Source organism: Cibotium barometz, chromosome 39 (assembly GCF_041138505.1).
Source record: "Cibotium barometz isolate CiBa-2024 chromosome 39, ASM4113850v1, whole genome shotgun sequence".
NCBI classification, from domain to species: domain Eukaryota; kingdom Viridiplantae; phylum Streptophyta; class Polypodiopsida; order Cyatheales; family Cibotiaceae; genus Cibotium; species Cibotium barometz.
Genome location: NC_141084.1, coordinates 47,588,629 through 47,608,701, shown reverse-complemented (window position 1 = coordinate 47,608,701; position 20,073 = coordinate 47,588,629). Strand labels below are relative to the sequence as shown.

Sequence of the window (20,073 nt, the reverse complement as noted above, 5' to 3'; positions counted from 1 at the left end):
GGCTAAGGGCCTTATTAATATTTTGTAATCGTATGTTTTTGTCTACTTCTTTCTATTATCTCTTTATTTTAAAAAAAGCAAGGACAGACAATTTGTTATTAAAAGCTGGGGCAGATTGGGGAGTTTTGTGGAGAACTTCCTAGTCTGCCCTAGGTTTTTTTTTACAGGTTTATTTTCGCTATTGTGATCAGCATCTAGAACAGTAATATAACACTGTCCTTTCGCTGGTAATAATGCTGTTGAGTAGCACTCCCACTGTAGCACTATAGCAGCAGCAAAATGACCCTGACATTTGCCAAGGCTTGTAATTATAATAACGTTACTAAAATCATTTTTATACTATCATTATGCTGTAGTGAGAGAAATCGCTCGCTAAAAATTACTATCATTTAGTTGTAGTGAGAGAAACTGCTCGCCTTAAATCCAAAAAGCGCTTGCTAAAAATTGCTCTCGCTGAGCTTCGAAGTACAACAAGTAGGTTACACGTTGCCAAAATCGTTTCTATAATGTCATTCTGTTGTAGTGAGTCTAACCGCTTGCCTTAAATCCAGAAGTGCTTGCTAAAAATTGCTCATCGAGCTTCATAGTGCAACAAGTAGGCTACACGCTAGTGGCCACACTGTGGTCATTTTTCTTTAGTGTTGAGTTTTATTTCTTTCAAAATAGTGTTAGAAATAAACTTTTTTTCTAATGGTGGATGACCTTCAAGCCCAACTGGTTTTTATCTATAGATTTTTATAACTAAAACTTCAAAAATTCAAATCTCTAAATTCAAGGGTAAGTAAAATTATAACCGGTTTTTCTCAATTTGAACCCTGAAAATTACACTACAGGAAGTTTTTTTTTCCCACGTCCTTCTACGACGTAAATTCCCGTACATGTTTGTATGATGTTGTATACAACTTTGAACGTTCAGCCCACGAGGTTTAGGATGTTGGCCCAGTAGGCCTGATTGTCATTACATGATTGGGCGTTGTCAGAAAGGGCTAATAGGTAATCGGATGAGACTCCATTGGCTGGACAGAGGAGCTCGGGGAGAAAAGACAAGTCGCTGCTCTCAGGAGTAGCAGTGCTGTGAGGGCTACTGAGATGGTCAGGCTCCGAGAAAGGCATCAGTCTATTGCTGTAATCATGTGCAGGCATCCCTACGGCGACGTTGGAGCTGGTGAGGCTGTGATCCGGCGGGCTAACTAGGCCTCCGCCTTGGAAAGATTGGAAGAGGTCGTGCAGGCTACTTACAGCTGAGCCGGAGGAGGCAGAGGAGGAGGGTATCATGTCGTGTAGAATCAGATCCGCAGCTGCCGCATGATGACGTGCTTCGATGATAGGTGCTTGCGTGCTCAAAGCATTAGCTCGCAATTGATTACGCAAGGCATGCTCCCAGCCTTGCAATGTCATGTAGCCGCGCCGTGGGCACGCAGATCTTTTTGGAACGCTAATCTCTTCTTCATGCCTCCTAAACAGACAGTCGATGAGCGTCCCTGCGCCTGAAGAGGTGGTGTAGCTTGCATCCGCCCCCCCTGTTGCAGCTAAATATCTGGCTGCAGATTCCATCCTGGCAGGCTCCCATTCGGCAACGCGGCTGTCGATGGAGGGGTCCACGACCAGCCCCCTCCAATTAGTGTAATGATTTTCGTGCGCCTTGTAGCCGGACTGTTGGACCTTAATTATGGGTTGATGAGTGGTGGGATCGATCCCCATCCTAAACAGCCGCTTCTTCAAGTGCGTGTTCCAGTGGTTCTTCACCTCATTGTCCGTCCTCCCGGGCAGGTGAGAAGCGATGTTCGACCACCTGCTTGTGCACACCAACAAGGCTTTCTTATTATAGATACACGGCGTTGGATTAAGAAATGCTTATGATAATAACATTATCGAGTTGATTAATAGTAATGCGTGCGTACCTGTTGCCGGCCAAGGCATGCAGCTGGGTGATTATCTGGTCCTCCTCCGGCGAGAAGTTGCCACGCTTGACGTTCGGATGAAGGTAGTTCTTCCACCTCAGCCGGCAGCTCTTCCCGCACCTCTTAAGCCCTGCAAATAATGGAGAAGGCCTCTGGTTGAGCTCAGCGCATGTCCGCATGGGCGCGTATGCAGTAAGGAGGATAATTCAATATATATTGGTGTTTAGCTGCTCTCTTACCGGCTAGTTCGGGAAGGGTTCGCCAGCTGCCATGGCCATTGTTTCTTTGGATGAAGGTGACGAGCTTCTCGTCCTCTTCTGCACTCCAGGCGCCCTTCTTGAGACCAGCCTTGTGGTCACAGCAAGGCGCACGACCCATGGCTTGATATATGGTAACAATTATGAATCTGTGAATGAAAGAGGTGCGAGCGCAAATCTAGAGTTCAAAGAGGATTCAATAAACTAGGGGAACAAAGCAAGCGATACATACATATGCGCTACTTTCTACACTGACGTCATATCCCTTCACACACGCTCACACGCAACACACGTAATTCGAAGGCTGGGGGCTTCGAAGCCCATTTTAACTAAAGAAAGAAACCCACCTTTGAAAATTGGGTTCCAAATGAAAGACACGAGGCTAATAATGGGTTGCCCATTTTAACTAAAGAAAGCAACCCACCTTTGAAAATTGGGTTTCAAAAGAAAGACATGACTAGACTACTAATGGGTTTCACTTGAAGTCCAAGTATCTTGTAGGTACACCCTCAATTTTGAAGTCTACAAACTTTAGCCCTTTTCACATGAGGTAAGAACTTTACCTGTTCAAAAGGGTAAAATTACCTTCAAACCTTTAATATTTAGCACACGTGACCTTAGGTTGGGGAAGAGCTTGATTTCCTATTAAAGAAGTGACCGAGCAACTCCTCTTTTTTTACTCATGGTGACAATGACATCAATGCTCTCCCAATGTAGTGCATATCAAATAGGGTCTACTCTCACAACAACGATGAAAATGCCCAAAGCCAGCAAACAAATTAGTCCTCACATTAAGTGGATAGAAGGAGCACTTTGCCTCATTGAACAATCTGATGCAATGTCTCATGCAATTTTGTTGAGCAAGTAGAAGTGTTGCACTTGATTTCTTTCTTCTTCTTTTTTCGAGAAGTATTGTGGCACATGAATTTTCTCAAGATAGGTTGTTTCTAAGCAAGTTATATGGGTTTCATGGCAATCAAGGTGGGTTTTCTCTTCCCATCGAATGCCAAGGTGCAGATGTGTACCATCAAAATTTTTGAAAGGCTCACTAAAAACTCCATTGATGATGACTAGTGTCAATCTTTGGACCTATTCAAAAGAAACTAAACTTTGAAATCAGTTTTTAGAAAAAGGCTATAACAAGAAAAATTTGTTGAGTAATCTATTTCACTTGAAGGCCAAGTTACCTTGTTGGCTTTCAATTTTGATTCTACCAAGGCAATGCCACAAATTTTGGCATCTATTAGAAAGGGTTCTTTTTAACAAAAGAAAATAAAAGTAATACGTTAATAGAGGTTCACATATATTATGAGCCCCTTACCACCTACCACTTCTTTGCATGCACAAAAACAAGCCCTTAACTATATTGAGGAAAGTTAGAGTTGGGACACAACATCATATTCACACTATTAACCAAAGACTCATAAAAACAAAAACAACAAAAATCAATGTACCATGTGCATGAGATTGAAGATGAATTCATCTCAAGTCCAAATCAAAATCAATATTCCATATTAGTAAGTCATGTGCCCTGAATCCCTCTCGTTCTTTGGTGGCTAAGTTTTCCATTCACCTAAAATGTGTGAGATGTTTAAATGTGAAAAAATATATACTTGATATAGTTGGAATCATGTGTGGCAACTTTGAAACCGTCTTTAGACTAAAGCTACCTATCAAACCACAAAGTATTACCAAGTTTTTACTCAGCCTACTTATTAAAATTATTGTTATTAGTTGGAATCATGTGTGCCAACTTTGAAACCGTCTTTAGACTAAAGCTACCTATCAAACCACAAAGTATTACCAAGTTTTTACTCACCCTACTTATTAAAATTATTGTTAATCCTTTCAACACGTCGGGGGCACAACAACGTTTCTTTTGTCGGGATGTCGGGGATTCCGTTTGCTGCTCCCGCACTAAAATTTTACTACTGAGCAATGCTTCTAACAGCGAAATTTCGCTGCTCTATAGCATTTATAGCAATGAAATTTCGTTGCTAGGCAATGCCATTATTGGAATTTATGGCCCCTCTACATGGCTTTAGTAGTGGACCTTAGTAGATTATTTCTCTAAGGTTTAGTAGCATGGCGTTAGTAGTGGACCTTAGTAGATTATTTCTCTAAGGGTTAGTAGCTCCTTTTTGATGGTCCTATTTTCAGCTTTTTATATGCCTTAGTGGAGAATCTCTACATCTTGCACTCTACTCTAGGCTTTGGGTGCTCACTTCTAGGCAAGTGATAAGTATCTTGATTAGGATTAGATCCTAATCTTCTCCTTAATCCTTTTGTACTTCAACCTATTTAAAGGCTCCTCATCCAATGAAGATGACACCAAGCTTTTGCCCTATTCACATTGTCATTATACTCATATGATTTGTCTTTAGCTAATCTTACCATGCTTAAGCATAGTCTTGCTTCCTAATTCTTAATCCTTGCTCTAATCATGTGCTCAATCCATCCTTGAGCTCCCATGTTTTCTAACATGGTATCAGAGCCAAGCTGTGTGTAGTTCCTAATCTCATTTGCTAATCATCCCTCATTAATTAAGTGACTTTTACCTCTTCTCACCATAGCTCATCTGCACCCACAGCTGAACTTTGCCTTGCTGTGCACAAACCACTTCACCAATGATCAAGCCCTCTTAGGAATCTTTTTTGAAAATGTTTAGTGAAAGGCATCCATTCTGTCACTCCAAGGTGGCCCAATTTTTTGGTTTTTCAAAATAGTGAACTCAATCACTAATGAGTGATTAGTGGATATTAATCACTATTTTTTGTAAGCTCAACATGCCCTCTTCATGTGAGTCCAACAATGCAAAGTATGTCAAATATATTAAAGCTGTGAAGAAAGCCAAAGTTAAATCCATCAACAAAGTTCATGCCAGAAACAAACCCACTTCTCGGATTCCATCATCCTATCTTGAAGTATTACATTTATATGGGGAAGGCAACTTTGATTTTCCATGCATGTAATTTGTTTGAGTGAGTCATTTTTTTCGGCATGTCAGAACACAAGGACAAAGGGCTTACTAGGTTTGATGGCATTTCTAAAAGGCGATTGGACCACCAAGGTGGCAGAACATAAGGGCGATGTAATAAAGTGCTCAACGGTAATGTCAATGGTAAGATGCAGGTATCAGATAGGCAAGCAAAATCTAACTATGGTGTACCCTATTAGAAGGTGGAAATGCTCGCATGGTGAATGGGAGGCTTTGGACTCTGATCTCTATGCTAGGGAGGAGGTAGAACTTCATATTGAAGTTCACCCAGGAGAGGAGCATACAGTGGTAGTTAATGATGATTGGAATTTTGCTCAGTTGAGAGATCGTATTGTCATGTCCTTTAATGTAAGGAACCAATTCAAGTTTGTTGTTTCTAATCGACCCATGCGTCAAAGGTCAGAGAAACATACACTCTGTGTGTCATTGGAGCCCCCTAGGGTCCTTAGCTTGAAAGACTGTTAAGTTGCAGACTTAGGTAATATTTTGAGTGATTTTGGGCGATAATTTGTAGCGGTGTACTTTTGAATACAAAATTATTGATTGCACCATAGTCCCAATGTCCTCTGTATTTCACTGCAATTTGGATTTTAATTTTGTTAATTTTAAAATTTTTAAGTATGTTCTATAAATTTATTAAACGTTATAGTGGAATGCTTTATAAGAATAGGTTTTGCTCTATAAAGCTCATTTCATTCTTAAGATCTTGCAGTTTCTATTTCCCTTCAATATCCCGCCATGGCTTCAAGCTCTAACTCGCTACGCGCAAAACTTGAGAAAATTGGGCTCTCAGCAGGTGTGCAGGTGAGAACATCGCCATTTTTGAGGGGGTGATCGATATGCAAAAAACTATAGACCTTCATGCAGAGGCTTTTCAAGAGAGCAGGTCCAGTACATGAATGATGTAGTGGCACAATATGTCGTGCAATTGCCTGAATCCACCACTAAATGGGTTCCAGTGGACTTAATCAGGCATCTGTACCATGGTGACAAGTCATTCCGATTCAGGCTCAACCGATTTTTGAAAGGGCTTACATCTAGCAATTATAGGGTCGAAGATGATGACACCGTTTATGAATTGCAGGTTGGTAATGTAGGCACCACCTTCCTTTCATGGGATATGACGTTAGCACTGTTTCTGCAAGAAGCCAGGGATACAGAAAAAAAGAAGGGAAAGGCAGTGAGTAAGGAAGTAGCTCTTGTGAAGGAATCCAAAGGCGAGGTGGAAGAGGTTTTCTCAGAAGAAGCTGAAACGTCCATGGCCTTGGTGCTTCTCCAACAAGGGTCAACTGAGGATGACCTCGAAGGGGATGAAATTGTGGAAGAGATCCCTGAGTTGGATGTAACCACTTTGAATCCCTGAGTTGGATGTAACCACTTTGAATCCCATCATCATGGATAACAAGGAATTTCTTTTCCTTGATGACATTTGTAAATCCTTGGGGTTAAGGGAGGATGAGGCCTTAAGCATATTAGCAATTGGGTCTAGTTTTTTCAAAGAAGACACACTTGAGCAACAGACTGCAGGTGTACAGATTGATTTTGATGACCATGATCTTACCAAAGCGCTAGCATTCCAAGGTTATGATACAGAACGTACAATTGAGGAAACTGTTTCCAATGCTCTTGTTGCTATAGAAAATGTAGCAGCAGAGTATGAAAGTGTCCCTCAAGAAGCATTTCAACCACATAAGCGCTTGCATGTAGATACATCAGTTGAGCAGCATGGAAGCAGTATAGACATATGCAACCCACGCATTAGCCAATGTGATGATGACATTGAGGTGGGGTTAAATCAAAGTTGTGTCTTCATATTTATAAGTGAGTTATTACTAACACCTGATTTTTTTCTCTTGTAGAAAGCTTATATTTTTGACAAGTTTGCTGCACGTGGAGGTGGAGTTCGTGTGCAATCCGATGGACGAGACACCTCCCTGATTCATTACCTTCCTAGCCTCTCTCCATCATTTATTCGAGTAATCCATTTAGAGTACTCTAAGGAGGCACAAGCAGAGCTCATCAAGTGTAAAGCTCTAAGTGGGGTTCTCACCGAAGATGGGCTAGCAAATAATGCAAACAAATGTATACTTATTAGCAGGGAGGCAGCCATGTACACATTTGCAGGCAACTACACCGGCCACGTGCTAAGCCATTGTGCCACTTCAATCTCCAAAGGTGTAACCAATCCTATTATTATAGCTAATAGCCTAGGTGAGAAAACCACACAGAGTGACGAAGCTAAAGAAGCTCTCAGAAATCTTCTCAGGAACTTGTAATTTTCTTTCTACGAAATCAATACAAAATGTATACTTTTTTAATTGTAATGTTTCTAAGAAGTCTGAACTAGTTCTCTTGTTTATTTGTTGTGTCAGCACTGTGCCCTCTAAACTTTTGGCAGGCATGTGAATGTGTAGAAAATTTCATTTATAATGATCAAATATTTGTTCTTTGAATGTCACTTAACATCCAGCTGAAATCTGGCAGTACAAAATCTGAACAATTTTTAAAAAATCAGAATTTTTTATGTTTTTTGATATTTGTAAGCATATTTTTCATCAAAAAAGTGCACATAATGCTGGAAAGAGTCCAAAAATTTAAAAAAAGGGGCTGTGCGCTATGGCGCGAATTTCAGCCTTTCAAATTGCAGGCCAGGCTTAAATTCGCGCCGTAGCGCACAACCCTTTTTTTGATCATTTTTTCACACATAAGTGCATTGTGTGCACTTTATTTTGATGATTACTCTGCCTAGAAACATTAAAAAAAAGAAAACTGTTGCTTTTTTAAAAAATGTTCTATCTAATGCCAGACTTCACCAGGTGATTTTGAGCCCCAAATAACTTTTTTTTTTGTCCCTGAGCTTTTCTAAGGCCTTATTGAGCTTTAAGCCTTTTTTTCGGACCGAAAATAAATTCAATATAATTTTGTTTCTGCACTATGTAAGGATCCTCTGTTCAATGCCAACAACAATACCACGTATAACAAGATAATGTTTCACAATCACCTTATCAATAATATAAATTTGGTTCCTGTTTAACTAAGGCTCTTAATACATGATCAACAGTTTTACCCATTCAAACAACAGTACAAGAAATGAAATGTCTGCTTTTATAACAGTTGAAACAAATGAATACGTTGGTTAACGAGTCATTGACAATATCTTATAGATTCAAAAAAATGTATTATAATGTCGAGATTACAAAAAGCACAAAGGCCGCCGCCTAAAAGCTTAATCCTATCCTATAAAGCCTTCCTTATGGAGCGCTTTATCCTGACGTAAACGTAGTGCAAGTGCCATGTCAACAGGCTTTAGGGTCACCCTTTTGGTGTGAGCATGGCACAGCACCGAATCTTGAAACAGAGAGACCAAAATTGTTTCTGACGCCTCTTGGAGGGCCTCCAGTGTCGTACTCTGTACCCGAGTGACCCTGTCACTGTACTTGTCGATGACTTCTTTTACAACTCTTGCAAAAGGGGCCTTCGCCATGATGGGGTCTGTGCTCTTTTGGTACTTTCTGATTTCTCGCAGAGCCACGGTCCATGGTTTCCATCTTCTCTTCTTGTTGGCTACAGGGGGTGGTGGTGGATGCGACCTCTCTTCCCATGGTTGTCTATCATTTCTAAATTTTTTTCGCCTTTCTTGCTCTGCTGGATCTAGATTTAGTCTTCTCTTACTTGCTTCTGCCTTCTTCTTTTCTTGTTCTTGTTTTAATCTGCGTGTTTCTTGAATTCTTTATTCCCGTCTTTCCCTCTCCCTTTGCACCTCCTGCTCCAGTCTTTCCCTCTCCCTTTGCTCCTCCTGCTCCAGTCTTTCCCTCTCCCTTTGCTCCTCTACTTGTCGTCGATCCTCCTCTTCCATCTCCACCTCTTGCTGCCTGTTTGCACGTTCCTTCTTTCTCTTGACACGAATCTTTATTCTTTGTTTTTTAGGTGGAGACGGGGGCTGACGCCTCTCAAGTTCCTCATGTAGTGTTTGTGCTAAGAGCCTATCGTGCTCTTCACGATGGCTTATTTCCTCTGCTTCATAGAAGTCAGCAGCCTGTTGATACTGCTCTTGCTCAATACACAGAAGTGCTTCCTGGTCTTCCTCAAATGCAACCCTTAGCTCCTCTTCTAGCTGCTGAGGGAATAGGGCTTGCTGTTGCTCTCTTCTTCTATGCTCCTCCTCATCAATCTGGTGTTGTTGCTCTTCCAGCACACGCTCCTGCTGCTCAGCCTCTGAGAGAGGTCGGGGGAATGGTGTACGCGTGGCTCTAAATGAGCCGGTGTCTCCAGGCTGCTTGGAGACATCCTCAATATTGTCCAGTCCTGAGAACACATCCGGCTGTACATCTTCCTGTCGGGTCTCTACCTCTCTGTCCATGCTTGTATGCTTCTTTTTGATACGTTTTTGCACTTGTTGAAATGCGTGTGCCGCAGCTACTGCGTGTATTAAGTTGTGTGCACCAGACGGTACGTTTGGGCTCTCAGTTTTGCGTGCAGTGTGCTTAGTTCTAGCCATCCATTGACTTACACGAGTGATTGAACGTGAAAATGTAATTTTAAAACTCACTTTTACAGGTTTATATAGTTTTTGAAAAAAAACTTATTAATTAAAAAAAATCTCGACATTAATAAAAAAGCTTTAAGTTAAAAAAGGCTACAATTTTTTAATATGGAACCCATTTTCGACCCATACGCCTCCGTGCAGCGAACCACTCACGCATCCCATGCACGGCACTTGTTGATGCTCGCCATGCAATTGCTCGTTGCAGATTGACATTTTTTACAACCCTTCGTAGTAATGACACCTGCCCTTTTGGTTTTTGTCGGCGTCGACCTCCCAAACTGCAATAAAACCAATTAAACATCTCATGCAAGGCATTACTTTTTTCCTTACCACCTTCACCATGTCGCGTGTTCTTAAAGTATGCTGCCTTAGCTTGATAATGAGAGCGCTCCATTCCTTGGGTGCTCCAAATTGCCATTGGACCATATTCATCGAGAAAAAACTGTGCGTGGGCAAATATAATGTGCTGCAACAAAGATCATATCAGAATTTTACTATTTGGCGATTAATATCAGTAAATAGATAGAAAGGTAAATACCATATAGTGGGTGATATGTGTTTCTCCCCATGCATCAACCATTTGTTGAGTAAATGTATGTATTGCAGTCTTTAAGTTTGCAATCTCCTCAGCAACAAGTGGAGCCTTTTCTAGCAATTGAATCATTTTGTCAAGTGACTCCCACAGCCTTGCCCGCTTGAGACCAAGCTCTGCATTATTCCCACGATAAGTGGTGCATTCACAAATGGCCTTCCATAATTCATATTTTGTGTGACTATTGTACCCCTCGTAATTTGAGAGAAGGTGTCTTGCTTTGGACCCACCCATGCATATTTTGTTTGGATTATCCTGACCCGGACCTGACTTTTTAGTATCCTTAGTCAACTTTACAGCACCACCATGAAGCCCCACACTTGAAAGGACATCTTCCAGCTTACTGATGCATTCGTTGCGAAGATGTTCAGGCTCCATATTCCATGCATAATTGATATGTAACTTCAGTAATTTGTCCATTATGCGTAACCTAGCATGAAGCGTGCAAATATGAACACGGGAAAGTGGAATCTCTAATATAGGGCTCCATGAGATATCTTCTTGATCACGATTAGGCGGACAATTGGTATTACAATTCATGATGCCATTAACCCACTGCATAGGTTTCTTTGGATCTTTGTTTTGCGTTGCACTCATTGAAGTTGGTTGTACATTTTTCTTGCCCTTTGCATGAGATTTGGTCGTCTTGGTGGCTGCAACCTTGCCTGAAGCTTTGCCGCGATCAATATACTCTGATTTTGAATGGCAGCAATAAATACATGGAAAAAAAGTATTTGCTCCTAGCTTGCATCCCAGCATACACTTCAATGTCTTTAAATCACCTGCCATGTGCCACTCAACTGTAAATGTTCCTACATCTTCCACATGCAAAGTTTCTCCTTTAGATTGCAATGATATGACATTTGGGATGCCTGTTCAGGTAAGGTACCATCGCAATGTATCATTCGTCTCCTGTGGAAGCTCAAATGCTGCCAACCACCATATATTCTTTTTTGATTGCACTCCATAGTAATCTTTTCCCTGAGATTGACTTCCCTTGTTGGAATTTGAGGCTTGTGCACTACAGTCAAGAAGATTATCATCCTTTTCTAGATTTCCTTTGATAGCCCTGTTCATAAGTGTTAGGCTGACTCTTTCTAATTTTCGTCCTTTTACAATTTGACACTCATCAAGCTTTAACACAAACACAGCCTGACCTTGGCACTCCTCAATGCTTAGACCATAATAAGAAATCATAGCTCTTTGAAGGGTCCTTAAATCAATAAAGACATTGTTGTACTTGTTGTATTCAAATACCTTTGTAGTACATACAGGCAGAGCATCCTCCACATGACGGTAGCCACCTAACATGGTCGCAATTTCTGAGTTTGCACTTTTTCTTGCCATGGTTACACTGTATGGAGTTGGTAGCATGGGTCGAAGAAAACCTTTAGCACGATGACCTAGTGTAAACACCCTGTAGATGGCTTCATATCCCTTCCTACTGACACCAGCACTATCACATGCATCCATAATCTGTATGGGGCTAACCATATTTTGCAGCTCTCCAGAAATTCTGTTTCGGATTTGCTTAGATATTTTGCATGTGGGATCTTCTAGCAGCTTATATATGTCTGATAACTTAACAACATGTTTCAATATGCCTGCTCTACATTCCTTAGCACCACCTTCATATCCCATCATATCCCCAGCAATATCTCTACATGGAACATAAATAAAAAATAACATCAATATGTTTCACAAAACAGAAAGGCCTGCAAAACAATGGCAAGAATAGAAGTTACCTTGTTGCTCGTACACGTCGTTTTCTTGCTCCACTTAGGTTTGCCAAGGTTTCTAGGGACTGACGCTTTCTTTTCCGTTGTCGAAAGCCTACTAGAAGCTTCTTCAGGCTTGCAAGGTGTCGTTTCTTGTTTCGTGCATCCTGTTTGGCTGCATTCACCTTGTCCCGTTCATTATCAAAGGCCTGCTTAAGCAAAAAGTTGTTCTTCTGGAGCTCCTGATTCTGAGTTTTCAAGTTGTTCACCACTTCTTCAAGCCTATCAATGTCCTGCTTGTGTTGCTTCTGCAACTCAAGCCATAAGCCTCGAAAATGCAGTCTTGAATGCGATTCTTGAGCTGCAACAAAAGAAAGCCTCCTACAATAGCCAAATAGACCATTAGCTCCATCACCTACATAACTAAGAAATGTAGTGATATTAACAAAATGAGGTGGAGCATTGGTGAGCGGGTCAATAGGGTATATGAATCCATTCGTCCAGAGGTCAATACATTTTCGCCCTTGTGATCGAAGAGTACCCAATGGCACATCGGTCACACCACTTGATTTTGTGCTGCGGATTGTAGCATACTCAGCAGCCAAATCTACATGTAACCTGAACTTTGGTGCTCTGTTAGATATATCTTCAAGTGGCATTTTCTTTAGGGTTAGGCAATGCTGAAAAGAGCTTCTTGTAGAACACAATGCAAGAGTGAGGATAGGGTATTCTGAGGAGAGTGCAATGAAGTTTTGCTGTAAAAAAATATTAGAAGGTCATAGATCTTCTGATTAGGTAATAGGAGAAAGGACAAGGAAGATGGCAAGAGGCATAGAAAATGGTAGATTGAGGTTTTGCAGCATAATGCAGTAGAGAGAGAGAGAGAGATGTAGATTGCAGACAGAAGTAGGGGATATGTATGGTAAACAATGCAAGAATGGAAAATGGTAAGCTCTGAAGCTATGGAGGTTGACAGAGGGATTTTCTGCACTTCAATGGGGGAAAGACATGAGAGAGAGAGAGAGAGAGAGAGAGAGAGAGAGAGAGAGCAGAAAAGATAAAAAGATGAGGCATGGAGGATGAGAGAGTGTGAGATATCTGCATTTGGAAGTGCAGAGGTTATGGAAGCTTACTAATAAGAGATGCAGAGCCATGGTACACCCAAATGTGAGAAAGGGGAAGAGAAAGAGAGTGGTAGAGAAACGAGGGCGTCTTAGAGAGAGAATGTAGAGAGAGAAAGTGGGGGGGGACCTAAACGTGGAGGGAAGAGAGGAGGGAAGGCTTTTCAGCCATTTTGAATTTGGGGAAACCAAAAAGTTACCCCCATTTTAGCTCAAGCAAATATATATTTGAAAAAATAGAAATTCAAATAATGATTGCATAAAGATCCCCTTGTCAGGCCTAGTCAAAGTATGCTTAGAGTCCTTAAGCAAAAGTACTTAAAAACATAATATGGCAGCTTAAAGGGCCCCCATAGACCTCAACCTTCCCCTAATGATATAATTCTGGAGAGTTGTTGGATGCTGAATTCTTAAAATACACGTCACATACACACAGAAAATGATATATAGTTTTAAAAAAACATCCATTAAAACCCTTGGAGCCATGTTTCAAGTTAAAAAAGGAGATAGTTGAAAACTTTTGAGAAGCAAAACAATGTTAAGATCATGAATCTATCCCATCTTGTAATAAATCCATACGTGGTGCTTCATCAATGTCTATATCTATTGGAACCTCAATGAAAAGATGGGGTTCTATATTAATATCAATATCACTATCATGATCCAATGAAGCATTGTCATGATTGATAGGTGGCTCATCATCTTCTTCCGATTGATATTCCTCATGCTCTTCATTGGCCCCATCCAAAATGTTTTCTTCATCGTCTTCTTCCAATGAGCCGATTTGAGGTAGTACTTGCACCTCATCCAGAGATTCAGTCTCCACAACTTGATCTTGAAAGATATGTTTTGAACGAGGGGAAACTTGTATAACATACCACCACTTTGGCGTAAAACATAACCTTATATCACAAAGCAAAGGGGTTACACTTTTATTATACTACATCAAGATTTAATTTGGGATTGGTTGGGTTACTAACCTATTGACAATGTTGAGGTAGTACGAAGGTATCTTTCTCATCATTCCAAAACTTGGTGGAATCAATTTGGAAGAACCCATTTGGATGTTTCTTCACGGTTTCTTGAGCACCTCTATATATCACCTTGAACCATTTGATATCAAAGATGAATAGACTAAATTCTCTAAATCCAACCTCAAGAATATCTTGAATAGTTCCACAATACTCAAGATTGTCCTCTATGACATTGGTATCATGTCTACTAGCGACTTTCTTGCTCAAAAGTTGCCATCACACCACAATCAAATGTGTTTCTTTTTGAATCCACATGCTCCGTGCAAAAGTGCCTTCCCTCTGATCATATTGCATTATATAGTTTGTACTAACATTAAACAAAAGCATGACATTTAGTATAGTGCATTAAACAAGGTATATACATGAGATAGAGATGAAGAATTTACTTACTTGAGGGTCGCATCCTCTTGCATACTCATGCTCATCTCTTGTGATCATCTCTCCATTTTGTGATACCATCTATATTGCCATACAAAGACATTTTATATTGATCACATTTGGTAGAGGTTCCAAGCTAGGCGGGAATGGCAAGCGTCTATTTGCTCTTCTCTCATCCTTTCTTCTATTTATTGCATCCTTATATCTCCCAATCCACTTCTCCATGATGGGACTATTTAGAATGCATAATGTATTCACCTTGTGGCATAATGCTTCATCCAATCTTCGTTGCCTTCCTTTTTCCTAAGGCACATTAGTGATTAGTCGGTCATCCTCCTCATTGCTCCACAATCGTGGCATTGAAGGATCTATGCGAGATAGATGTTTTGAGATATACACAAGAGACTCTTGCATCAACCATCCCTCTGCCATGCTTGCTTCTAGCCTTGCTCTTGGTCTCACAAAGTCCTTTAAGGTTTTCATGAACCTTTCAAGAGAGAAAACATCCATCGAACATGAAAAACACCACACAACGCCACTTCATAAACCAAATGCACCACAAGATGCAATTGGCTAGTGAGAATTGTTCAAGGAAAGTTGTCCTCGATCATACACATTGCCTCAATAGCATTGAGGCAGTCATCTCAATGGATGTAGGATCTATCTCCTTTAAGGATATGTACCTACATATATAGTAAGTATGTGTACTATTTACTAATACATAACTTGTGAGCGCATGAGAATTCCAAATAAGCAATATAACTTAGTGAATCGAAGAGAAGATTCATACCTCAACAAGCTTCCCATTTTGTAAATAGCCTCTCTCAGCTTCTTGTCTCCACAACCAACCAACATCCCTCACACAAAGGTGTACTTGCCTCTCTATGCAAGGTTTCATCCTCTTGTGACATTGGAGCTTTCTCACTATCATCAATAACCTCCGGTCCAAAGAAGTCATTCACCATGTCATCCATGATGAAGCCTTGCCATCTTTTGCACTCTACCCGATGTCACGGAATGGTGTGGCATGTTACCTAGAACTCTCTTATGGTTCTCCTCCATGTCATTATCTGCACTTGGTCGTGCCATTGCCTCATGAAGACCATATGTTACCTAGAACTCTCCTATGGTTCTCCTCCATGTCATTATCTGCACTTGGTCGTCGTGCCACTACCTCATGAAGACCATATGTTCAGACATGCTCAATTGTTATATGATGTTGTTGTATATACTAGCCCTTGCATCGATCATATACACATCAAATTTTTTCTCTCAACCATGCCTCAATCCAACTTCCGGCCCTTGATGATCACTGTCAGACATCTTTAACCTAGCCAAAACTGATTTAGGGTTCATACAGAACACACAACAACATCCAATACTGCAAACAGAAAGTTTTCCAAGTTTTCTTGCTGCTAATCAGCGATCACAATAGCATTTTTTCACTGCATAGTAGTGAAACTCTGCTACCCATATACTGCTTAGCAGTGAAGCTAGCAGAGGCTTGCAAAATTGTGACTCCCGCCTAAATCGCCACCAAGAGACAGGTGTCAATACTTACCTACTTTCCCTATCCTATACTTGCACGGCTACGCTTGCATCCCAAACCCCAAGTTTTCCTTCCACCTCAACACATCCCTCAAGGGTGTTGGATCAATCAAGTCTCCCTCTCCAAGGTAAGCACTTCTTGTTTTCTTCCCTCTTTCATGGTTTCATGTCTTCTTCCAAGCTTTCATGGAAAGCTTGGAAATAGTTTTATGTTTGTTTCTCTCCCTTCCCCTCTCTCCTTTTCTCCCTTCCCCTTTCTTTCCTCTCCCGTTCCCTAACCCCTAGCCTAATGCATAGAGCTCTAATAGAGAGATTTGATGATCTCTCCATCAAAGCTTTCTATTAAGCACTCTATGCATTTATGCTAGGGCTTAGGCTTAACATAAACTACTTTTTCCATTCACTTATGCTTTAAGAGTAGGGTTTAGGGTATTTACCTCTGTTTTCTCTTGTTCTTCTTGCTTACTAATGTGTTAATGAGGACTAACTTTTTTATTTATTATGTTTATTTTTTGTAGGATTATTTAAGTAAGAAAGGTTTTGGGCATAGCCTCTCATATATGGCAAGCCCTCTTTCTTCATTTGTGCTTCTTGTCTTTGTGTTTTTGCACCCTTAGGGTTAGGTCAATAGGCAATAGGCTTCTTTACATATAGCCCTCTTATGCATAGGGCTTATGCATAGCCTTATGGAATAGGGCTTATGCATACCCTTATGCATAGGGCTTATGTATAGCCTTATGCTGCGTAGGCTATGCATAGGCCCTATGCATAACCCTCTTATGCATAGGGCTTATGCATAAGCGAGCTAGGCATAGGGCTTACGCATATCCTTATGCATAGGGTATTCATAAGCCCTATGCAAAGCCCTTTTATATGCAATGAGGCTAGGCTATGCATAGGGCTTATGCATAGCCCTTTTATGCAATAGGGCTTATGCATAGCCTTATGCATAGGCCGTATGTATAGGCCTTATGCATAGGCCGTATGCATAACCCTCTTATGCAATAGGGCTATACATAGGTCTTACGCATAGGCCCTATGCATAACCCTCTTATGCGCATAGGCTGTATGCATAGGCCTTATCAACCAATGAACTAATGTTTTGATTTATTATGATAATCTTTTGTAGGTATATTCAAGCGAATAATGTAAGGCCCCCGTCGACCCGTAGGGCGGGGAATCCTTTTGATAGGCAGTTAAGTCTCGTGTTATTTTTCGATTGACGACACCTCAATCTCGTAGAAATACGAGGTTACGAGCAAACGGACGGACCTAATTCTATCTCGCAGGGGAAGCGTAGTCATCCTAAAGGAAATTCTAACCTCCAGCACGGAATGTGCGTGGAGATGGAACAAGACCCACACTTGGTTCAAGGAAGCCAACGCCTTTTTCCCCCGTATTTCAAGAGGCACGGTCGCTGGCTCGGTCCCCTAAAACAAGTCTTGTTCGTGACTCTACTATTCCCTAAGTATCGTAAGTTACGACTAGTAGAAAGCTACCCGACTGATCGGGTCCACCCATCCTTAGAATGGTACCGTCAGGGCATCCATTCTCCCACTTTCCACGCACTCACCCGTTCAATTATTTTCTAATTAAGTCCTACCACACTGTGAAACACTTAAAAACAAATTCCTTTGTTAATTAATTACACTTGATTCCTTAAAGAAAATCTTCCTTAACACAACATTGAAATCAACGAACATACTTACAGTGAAAAATATTTACAAAGACCCTGAAACCGGGCCGATATTCCAATCCAAACTTCATGTCCAAACCATAACCATAATCACAACCACATCCACAACCACATCCATAACCATAATCACAACCACATCCACAACCACATCGATGATCTAGAATTCGATCTTCCAGCCTCAACCAGCTGGGTAAACCTCACGGACCGTCTCCCCTCGTCGTCAGCCAGCCGATGAGGGCCAAGCCGTCCTGTCACCCCCTTAGGTACTGACGCTTGTACCAAACCCTCTCGCTCTTCAGAGGGGACGTCTCCTCATGAGGTGGGGGTTAAGTCACCGCACTAGCCTGGACCCACAGAACTAGGCAGCATATATACATCACCCTGGTGGTGAAAACCAATTCCCAGTGGCATAGGAGGGGATTGCCCTGGGCCGACTCTCGGCCTCGCTATATCCTCCGCCCGGCTACACAGGCAAGCACGGAGTTAGCTAAGGGGGGGAGAAGCTGTACCTGCATGTTAGCAATAAACCAGCAGTATATCCAATAAAAAGAGACATAGCCTTTATTCAATGAATTCATGCATTAACAAAAACCATCGTTTCGAAAAGACAATGATTCAAAAGCAAGATTATTTTCTTATAACTTTACTTAAGAGTAACCATAAGGTACTTTAGACCATCTATACTAGGGGTTTAACCTTGGTTCCTTTCCTATTATTTCGAATCTTAGCATTAAGCTTCATAAGAGAGAATTTTACTTAAACTTGTTAAATGACCAACCTGGTTATCGTTTTCATGCCTATTCACTTCAAGAGGAGCGAAGTCGATTTGCAGGGACGCGATTCGCCTCATTCCCTCCTTGGGCAGCGCGTGGTTCTTCAATTCGGCGGCGTTTCGGCGCCATAGGAGCACTAGAGTTTTAAGAGGATAGAGAGAAAACGAGGTGAATATAAGAGGTTGGGAGCGTGGAGAGAAAAGAGAGAATTCTAATGGTTCAAACGGATTCGAAAACGGAGTCCGTTTGGGGTAGGAAAAGCTTGTTGGGCTTATGGGCAGGAACGACCTCTTAGCCTAAGTTTAAGTCGCCGCATATGGGGGGAGGGGAATTGAGAGGGTGTCCTTAACTTGGAGAGCTCTTGAGAAGAGTGTACGTCTAGGGAGGCCTAGGGAAGAGTAAGGCAAGGGTTGGAGGAGAGGCACACTTTAAGTCTATTCACACGGGGGGGGGGGAGAAGAGTGTAGGACATGTCCTAGAACTTGAGAGAGGGCTTGCGCGTAGGGGCTTGCTGGGGGCTTGTCTGGAGAAGGGGGCTGGGAGGGTCCTTTTATAGGTGCTGGAGGGTGGATGTCCGGGTGCGGGAAGGTGACACCTGGGTGGTGTAGGTGTCCGGGAGAGAGTGTGGGCATGAGACACCTGGGGGTGGAGGTGTCTCGAGGAGAGAGAAAGTGTGACACATGGGGGTGGAGGTGTCCCCAAGAGAGAGAGAGCGCGACACCTGTGGATAGAGGGTTCTAGGAGGAGGGTGTACGTGTAGGGGTGTGCTGGAGGGTGCGTCTAGGTCGTGTACACGCTTGGGTGTCTCGGGCGGATTGTCGGTTTTTTTCATGGGCGACGCCCGTGGTGGGGCCCACGCCGGCCGCCCGCCGTCGTCCGGGGGGGTCAAAAATATTTTTTGACGGAAATGTCCGGCCTTGCCCCGTGACCATGGGGGCGTGTTTCATTCGTTGATTAGACGCCTAGATAGTTACTATTTTAGGTCGAAAGTTCGCAGATTAAAGGCTTAAAAGCTTAATTAAACCCATTCCGGATACCCGTTTTTAGTTCAAAAAAAACTATTTTAAGCGTAAAATTACGCGTAGATTCCAAATTTGGATTCAAAATTACAAGTTTCTAAGCAAAAATGGCTCATTTTCCAAAAATAGAAGTTTTTTGATCGTAAAAATGACAAACTAAGTTATATTTTTCAACTCTGAAGCAAGTACATTGTTATTTACAATGGGTATGTTACATCCTTCCCTACTAAAAGAACTCGAGATGTCCTCATCTCGGCACGAACTCTGGGTAATTCTTTTGGAGGGTTGACTCTTCCTCCCAAGTGGCATCCTCCTCAGGGTAATCTTTCCATTCCACTAAATGTTCCCTAAGGATTCTATTGCGAAGCACTCTTTCTCTAGAGTCGATGATTCTATTAGGTCTCATTTCAAGGACTCCCTGGGTTGGCATTACAATTTGTTCATCATCAAGAACATGATCAGGATGAGGCACATATGGCTTTAGTAAGCTTA

At 41.7% G+C, this 20,073-nt stretch overlaps 1 protein-coding gene across 1 annotated transcript; it reads right to left on the bottom strand.

Annotated features, from left to right (window-relative positions):
- Window positions 1-852: 852 nt before the first annotated feature.
- LOC147616172 (uncharacterized) lies at window positions 853-2,342 on the bottom strand. The gene is made up of 3 exons (XM_086778100.1): window positions 2,141-2,342; window positions 1,902-2,031; window positions 853-1,792 (listed from the first exon to the last, which is right to left on the bottom strand). Exons 1-3 carry the CDS (start codon window positions 2,277-2,279, stop codon window positions 913-915), a joined length of 1,149 nt encoding a protein of 382 aa, XP_086634226.1. The 5' UTR covers window positions 2,280-2,342; the 3' UTR covers window positions 853-912.
- Window positions 2,343-20,073: the final 17,731 nt, after the last annotated feature.